We start from the raw sequence: 8,771 nt of genomic DNA on the forward strand, positions 1-8,771 counted from the left end.
ACTGGTTGTCCCAACTAATGTTGGCCGATCCAGGAGGAACGCTATTTTATTAGGAAAGTGAAAATAGCTCTGCGCATGCTTCAATCATTGGAATCAGATTCATTCACAAGTAGTTGTCGGACCATACTAGACGCTAGTATTTCGTTGCATAAAATATAGCAACCTTTCGAAAGGCATACCAATTGAAATATTAACCAATAGCTTCTGAAATCATCAATTTAATTCATCGCCTAAATTAATACCATCATCTGATCCTTGGGTGTCTTTAGTAGAATCCACCTTGTTACAAGCATTTGGAAGAGGTCTCAAGTTTGAGAATAGTTTACTTCTATCAGTGTCGGATGTTCAGAAAAGGATTATGCAGTGGCATTGTAAGTGGCACGTTGGTTACTAAACCTGCAGAAAATTATTTCACGTGAAAATCTCTCTGGGAAGTAGAATGTAAAATAGATCAACTAAATATATAGGTTTTAAAGTAGTTGAGCACGTGGATTCAAATGAAACTAGGTAAGCATGGAAAATCTGTCTCAAAATATATTATTAGAAGCACAAAATATATATAATTAGAAGTTACATAACTTGATCGGATATATGCTAAATGCGTTTGTGAATGTAAAAGAAAGTCTATATCTGATGCATGCGTGAGCACGTGTATGTATGAGTGCGTCGGCATCAGAGTGTACAAGTGTAGTTTATACGCATATGAATGTGTGTTGGTGTGTGTGTATATGTCTTTGAATGTTTGTGTGCGTGTAAATGTGTAGGATTGTTCGTGTATATGTCTCATACAGGCATAAAAATAGCTGACATATGGCAAGAGGTTTATTTTAATACACTTATATGTAATATAGAGAAGCTGTATCACAACTTGTAACGTGTGTGTTTTGTTAAGAGGCGGTGTTTGAAATGTAAGTTACTCGGTTACAGGCCGGATCGCACCAAAACATACACATACTTCCGCTATTATGCTCCTAAGGTCCATATGAACAGAATTGTATGTGTTGTGTGTGCATATTATATTTATATATATATAATATATAATATATATATATATAGATATATATATATATATATATATTATACATACATACATATATACATACATACATACATACATACAATACATACATACTACATACATACATACATACATACATACACACGCTTTTATATAATTCTTGGAATTTGTAATATATGAATATAGCAGACTGTAAAATAGATTGCAGATTACTTTTAGGTGTAAGTACCTAACACTGCTCAGAAAGCATATGCACACACATGATGCATAAAGAGTGATTAACGCTCGTTTAGACAAAGACAAAAAATTATGATTCCATTCATATGTATATCATATTAGGCACTTAAACTTTTATAAACATCACGGTGAGTTTCTCGCTGCCGATTACACAAACGATTGCAGAAAGCCGTAGCACTTATCTCTCTATATATAAACGGCAGTTTGTCTGTCTGTGTGTCTGTCAGGTTGTACCCTCACCCTGACCACGGCTTTCAACCGATTCTGATGAAACTTGACACACACATAGCCCAATGTCATAATTCAAAACTAACGCAGCGAAAATTTTGAATATCTTTCACAAATTGGCAGGAATTTTTTTTAATTCCCAGCGAGCATCATGTCCGCTCCAGGGGCTCTTACATACCCGGGCAATGCCGGGCTATGCTGCTAGTATATATATATATATGTCCCTTTTTGTATCCTCTAACTGTCTAGATGTTTTGCGTTCTTGTCCTGTTTTGGTATTTCTTTTTTATAAATATAACGGCGTACGTACACTTTGGTCTCATATGTAAGTATATATATATATATATATATATATATATATATATATATATATATTATATAAATTTTGTACGACTCAATTATTCTTTCATTCTTTCCTTCTTTCTATCAGCCCCTTCACACTTACTTCGTTTTTTTCCATTCTTTTTTCTTTCGTCCCCCCTCTCTCACATTTCCAGGCTTTCTCTTCATTCTCACCTTCCCTCCTCTTTCACTTCACTCTGTCCCTTTTCTTTTTTCTCGTCCCTCCCTAATTCTTCTATCCCTCTGCCTCTACCTCTCTCTTCTCTCTCCACGTGATCGGTGTTCGGCCAAGCCTAACTTTTATTTCGTGGTTCGACCATCCGTGCAACATCTATATCCCTCCCTATGCTTGTCATTCCCTATGTCTCTGCCGTAAGGCTTCACTTCCACACACGCCAGCTTAATTTAATTTGTTCTTAGTCGAAAGACACCTGTTGTTAATATCCTAATTTGCATTTGGATTTGTGTACCATTTCTCCGTTTTTTCTATCCTTTTTTTCGTATACATTGGTTGCTTTCTTCCAAGGAACCTATTGCTCTTCGTTTAGATTTTCCTTGGGGCTGGCCAGATTTGAGCAATCTCGAGTATAAGCAGCCTAAATTGCAAAGATAATCTAGAACTCGACTGAAGAAAGAAAACTCCGAGTGACCCGTCCTTGTTTTTTTTATCGTCTGTCTTGATGTTTTGTGAACTTGTCCCATTTTTGGTATGAGAGAGAGAGAGAGAGAGAGAGAGAAAGAGAGAGAGGAGAATTACCTTTGCATTGTTTTTTTTTTATTCATTAACGAATTCTGTGGAACGAAATACTGGTCAATCTACTGCCTTATGATCATTTCTGTAAATAATGAAATTTTTAGGTACCATTCAACATAAAATGCTATTTTGCTTAGAGGTGGATTACTAATGTGAATGGGACGTCGCAGAAATAGACTTGTATACATACATACAGACAAGCATAATATATAGATGCATGGATGAATGTTTGTACATTCCATCATTTGAATCCTTGGTTCATTGAATTATTTTGCAGGTGGGTGTGCATTCTAAAGACACATTACACGTTTTGTATTTCTTTGGCAGAATCAGCGTGACACACTGACAAGTTGTATCTTTTGAAGTACAAATAAAATCCACACAACGAGTTCTTACATAGTTTTATCTTCTCGATTCCATATATATACATACATATATATATATATATATATATATATATATATATATATAGTGTGTGGAGGTGCAGTGGCCCAGTGGTTAGGGCAGCGGACTCGCGGTCATAGGATCGCGGTTTCGATTCCCAGACCGGGCGTTGTGAGTGTTTATTGAGCGAAAACAGCTTCACGAGGCTCCGGCAGGGATGGTGGTGATCCCTGCTGTACTCTTTCACCACAACTTTCTCTCACTCTTACTTCCTGTTTCTGTTGTACCTGTATTTCAAAGGGCCAGCCTTGTCACTCTCTGTGTCAGGCTGAATATCCCCTGAGAACTACGTTAAGGGTACACGTGTCTGTGGAGTTCTCAGCCACTTACACGTTAATTTCACGAGCAGGCTGTTCCGTTGATTCGGATCAACCGGAACCCTCGTCGTCGTAACCGACGGAGTGCTCCCATATATATATAGTGTATATATATGTATGTGTGTGTGTAGCGTTTATAAACTTAGATATGTTTCAACCAAAGATTGGTCCAGGCCATGTCTAACTTAATAGCACCACCTGATAGGATTATCTAAATACATTTTAAGTCAAGTTTTTTGTGGTATTATGGTTCATTCAAGTAATGAGCTTTTGTTGAGTGAGTTGTATCCAGGTATAGGTGGCTTACCTGGTATCCCTTGAAGAAATTTGTCCAGACTCCGTTTAAAGGTGATGGGATCTTTTCCTCTTTGATCAGTTTTGGGACAATGTTAAGCAGGGCAGGGTCTGTTGAGGAAAAGAAACTGTGTCGCAGTGTACCTATATATTGTGATCTTGAATTGGACAGGAGACGTATGGCCCGTGGTCCCAGCCTTGGATGAACCTTGAAGCTAAATATAAAATTCTTTTGAAGATACTCTTTTCGATCGTGTTAAATTCATCATTAAGGTTAACGTATATGTCAATTCTTTCTATCAATGCTTCAAGCATTGGTGTAACCATGATGTTCTTGTGATCTGGTGCGCTAGCCTTATTTATTTGCATTGATTTGAAAATGCACGATTGTATTGTGCAATGCGTAGTATGTATTTTGGCGCAGACATGTAAAATAATTTATTATAAACAAGAATTATCATTATTATTGTATGATGAAGGCTGCGAAACGGCTGTAACCGTAAGAATAACAAAAAGTTACATAAATGCATTCACCTCTGTAACTTCTTGACAATTTATGGTTGATATACTCCTCATGAAATATTTTCATTAGTTGGGTCACCTGGCTTTCAGCAGCACAGAACTCTGTCTTGAACTCCTCTGTGTTGGATTACTGTGGTATGAAATTCCGGTCCGCTAGAGAAGCCTTCTGTGATAGCCACAAGATTCTATAAATTCATATATATTGCACTACAAATATAAATATATATATATATAAATGGTTGAGCTTCCTTCAGTTTCCGTCAAGCAAATCCACTCATAAGGTTTTGATCGATCCGAGGTTATAGTAGTATAGACACTTTCAAGACTGAACCTGGAACTGTGGTTTTAGGAGGCAAACAAACTCCTTACCAGAGCCACCCGTGCACGTTCTGTCATTTTTCCTCTTACTTTATCTTCAATAACTATTAATTATACTTTTGTTAATTTTTCTATTATTTTCTCGTGTCTGCCCTCTTGATATGTAAGAATATTATTTCCTTTCGTTCACACTGCGTATATTATATGCTGTTCAGCTGACTGTTAAAGATATCTGACTGCCATAGAGACTTAATTGCTACAGATATGTGAATACTTGCAATTACTAGTATTTGTTTTAATGTTTTATACTAATTGAGATCTATTTCCTTAGCTTTATGTTGCTTTAAGGTATACTTCTTTTTTTATGTCTGATATCTCTCTATATATAAACGGCAGTTTGTCTGTGTGTGTTTCTGTGTGTCTGTTAGCTTGTACCCTCACCCTGACCACGGCTTTCAACCGATTCTGATGAAACTTGACACACACATAGCCCAATGTCATAATTCAAAACTAACGCAGTGAAAATTTTGAAAAGTTCCCCCAGTTCTGAAAAAATCGATAAATTCGACATGGGGTCGAGAATCAGAAACACAAACCACAGACTGTCTAGGGGACGCAACTCAACCTTTTTAACTAAAAAAAAAAAATTTACCATCATTTTTTACCCATTTTTTGGCTATAACTCTCTAAAAATGCTTTATAGTTATTTCCCTTACAAACCCGAGCAACGCCGGGCGATACTGCTAGTAAGCACTAAAAGCACTTAACGCTTTTGCTGTTTGGTAAGATGCTTGCTTCCCACATATGTTTCCAAGTTCAGTCACTCTCCGTAACCCTGCGAGCAAGTGTTTTCTACTCTGTGCCTTATGAGTGGATTTGCTTCTCCCCCTTCTTCCCTCCCTCGTGAAGCTGTGGGGAAGGGAGTGTAAGGAAATCAACGTCGTAAAGCGTTGTCAAGGAGACCAGCGTTCTTTTAGAACAATGACTTCATGGCTTGAAGACACCAAAACAGAAATGGCTAAGAAAGCCCGAATTGGCATCTATAAGGGAAGTAACTCTCTAAAAATCCACTCATAAGTGTTTTTTACACTCTGCCTTATGAGTGGATTTGTGAAACAGAAACTGAAAGAAACTTGTCGTGTGTGTATATATGTGTAGTTGTGTGTGTATGTGTGTGTGAGAGAGAGAGAGAGAGAGAATGTGTGTGCGTGTGTATGTATATGTGTGTGCGTGTGTATATATCTGTGTGTGTGTGTTTGTGTTTGTCCCCCACCATCAAGTGTAGATTTGTTTACGTACCCGTAACTTAGCGGTTCGGCAAAAGAGACCAAGAGAATAAGTACGAGGCTTTAGAAATGAAGTACTGGATTCGATTTATTCGGCAAAACTCTTTAAGGCGGTGCCCCAGTATGGCCACAGTCTAATGACTGAAACAAGTAAAAGAAAACGATATACTTATCATATACTTATATAACTACATCAATGTTTAACTTTAATTTTCCGACTTATTTATTATGAAAAACAACCTTCAGCTACGATTCGATTTGGTAAATGTAATTTGTAAATCAATTCTGTCGTTTGTTCAGCACCGTATCTGCCCAAGATATAAAACTCTAGGTTAGAGCGACAGCTTTCCGATTTGTTCTCTTACTTCCTTTTCATCTTGTGACATCATTCTCTTTAGTTTTACATACGTTCACGCACATAACTTCCCTTATGTAAATATTCTTCCTCTTCGGCATATTTATGTATGACTAGCAGTATCGCCCGGCGTTGCTCGGGTTTGTAAGGGAAATAACTATATAAGCATTTTTAGAGAGTTACTTCCCTTATATAATAACAAAAAATGCATTAAAAATGGAAAAAAATTATGGTAATTTTTTTTTTAATCGTAGACTCATCGTAGACGCGCACTAATACCCAGAAGGGCTCGATATGAATCACAACTATAAGATACCCGGTTTGGGTTAAACTGCACCGCAAAATGTGGTAGTAGTTAGGAATCTAAATCGAAGGAGACAGACACACAACTTCACTTTTATATATAAAGATATTCTCACACCTGCCTTTCTATTTTATTCGCTTTTTGAACTATATTTCTATTGCCCATATCTCCATTGTTATAAGTTAGCATTAAAGAACAGAAAGCAGGGTCTATTTATCAATGTATCAAGAGAAATTATTGAACTTCATTTTAATACTATATCGTCAACTATTAAGTAACAATTCGGTAGAAAACTTTGAGTTTCTCAAAAATATTTTATAGTTATTATGAATATAGTTGAATTGGAAATAAAATTTCGTGAACATGAACCCGATAACTTAAGTCAACGACATCTACCGTGAAGTCTCCGCAAATTCATACCCTAGTATCTTAAATAAAGATAATGAGTACTCCTGGAATATCATGTATGATAGTTTTACTTAGATAAGAGTTGCTTAGTGAATAAGTCGACAAGCCTGCAACGTCTAATGGTTATTTCATGCGTTACTTGCAAATCTGTATCAAATTTGAACTTTTTCTCGAATGACTATATATATTTTTTTCTGCGTGCTTGATTCGGTTTTTACTGTTTCCGGTGTTCATACAACTAGTTTTAAATTTATCGTTTGATTTAAAAAAAAAAAAAAAAAACAATACATTTCCTTGTTCGTATCGATTTGTATTTTCCCGTTCTTTACGAAACGAGCAACCTCTCCTAAATTCATCATTTCAGCCGAAAGGTTACTTATATTCTCTTTTCGTTTCGTTTTGCAGTTCTTCTGCCAACAACATTATATATTTTTCGTTCAATTTTCATGTTCACCTGTACATATTCTCACAGCCCAATATGCTGTCGGCACCACTGTAACAAACAATATTGTTATAGGTGCCGAAATTTTAATGATTTTCAGTCGACAACTGATGATGAAATTAAAATTTCATATATGCATATTTGTATATTACTAAAAGAATACATACAATAACAAATCTATTTAGTTACAGAAATTTTATATTATCCTTTTATTACAGAGGTAATTTGAGCTTTGTATTATGTCCTTCGTTATATATATTTCATTAACGTCTCAATTAGCAAAAAGTATTTCATGAAATACACAATTAATAATATACCGAACTTTTCTGACCTTTTTTATTTTCCTCTTTTTTGTTTTTTGCTATTGTAAATATGAGGAAGAAGGGATCCCAACCGAATGTTCTAGTACATAGCTCTACGCTAATTTTAACTTGCCAGCAGAAAGGTCAAGGGCAACGGTAATGTTAACTTGCCAACAGAAAGGTCAAGGACAACGGTAATTTTAACTTGCTAACAGAAAGGTGAAGGACTACGCTAATTTCAACTTGCCATCATAAATGTCAAGGTCACACACTTTGCGTCATTTGTATGGATGTCCGATACATAGTTAAACAATGAATAATATTTAACTATGTTTTAATATTCATCGTTTCCATAAAGCGGCAAGCTGGCAGAATCGTTGCCAACGTTGGACAAAGTGCCTAGCAGTATTTCTTCACATCTTGAGTTCAAATGCCGACGGAGTCGATCTTTGTCTGTCATATTTTCGCGCCCGATAAAATAGCACCAGTTGGACACTGAGATCGATGTAATCGACTTCTACCCCTCACCCGAAATTGCTGGTCTTGTGCCAAAATTTGAAACCAATATTTAATATGTTTGCGCCTGCTACTTTTCCGCTTGTTAATTTAAAATCTAATTTGTCAATTGCAGTTGCCCGGCTGGTTATATCGGTGAACGATGTGAAATGATTGACCATGAATACTAAATATATATCTGTGAGGTAAGTAAAAGAAATTATGAAGAAAATTTTTTTATATTTTCATTAAGTTTTGACTTATCAAATTATAATTAATGAAATACAAACGATCAAGGTAAGCGATCCTTTAAAACATTCCTGCAACAATCATATTCAGTTAGCGTTAGTAATAACAATAGATTATTCTACAATAAGTCTCAGAGTGAAGAAAAATGCACACAATTGCCGAATTATAATGACGTCTCAAATGGATATAATTATAATATTTAGATAGATAGATAGATAGATAGATAGATAGATAGATAGATAGATAGATAGATAGATAGATAGATAGATAGATAGTTAGACAGACACAGAGAGAGAGGTGGGAGGAGAAGAATCAGCACGTATATTTTGCGATTGCACCAGAGCAATTTAATGTACGGTAAGGAATGTATTGATTAATAAACTGTGGCGCAACAACTTAATCTGGTGTCATTGAAACTGATGTCAACAAATTATATACATTGATCAGGTTAAAAGA

The 8,771-nt window shown here is 35.8% G+C and overlaps 1 protein-coding gene across 1 annotated transcript in view; it reads left to right on the plus strand.

Annotated features, from left to right (window-relative positions):
* The window catches only part of LOC115210887 (J domain-containing protein DDB_G0295729-like), a 173,730-nt gene that overhangs the window by 137,649 nt on the left and 27,310 nt on the right, over positions 1-8,771 (plus strand). Inside the window, exon 3 of the mRNA XM_029779658.2 lies at positions 8,203-8,272. Within this exon, the coding sequence (XP_029635518.2) occupies positions 8,203-8,257 (55 nt within the window). The 3' untranslated portion in view covers positions 8,258-8,272. The remainder of the gene's footprint in view (positions 1-8,202; positions 8,273-8,771) is intronic.

This window comes from Octopus sinensis, linkage group LG4 (assembly GCF_006345805.1).
Source record: "Octopus sinensis linkage group LG4, ASM634580v1, whole genome shotgun sequence".
Classification (NCBI taxonomy): Eukaryota; Metazoa; Mollusca; class Cephalopoda; order Octopoda; family Octopodidae; genus Octopus; species Octopus sinensis.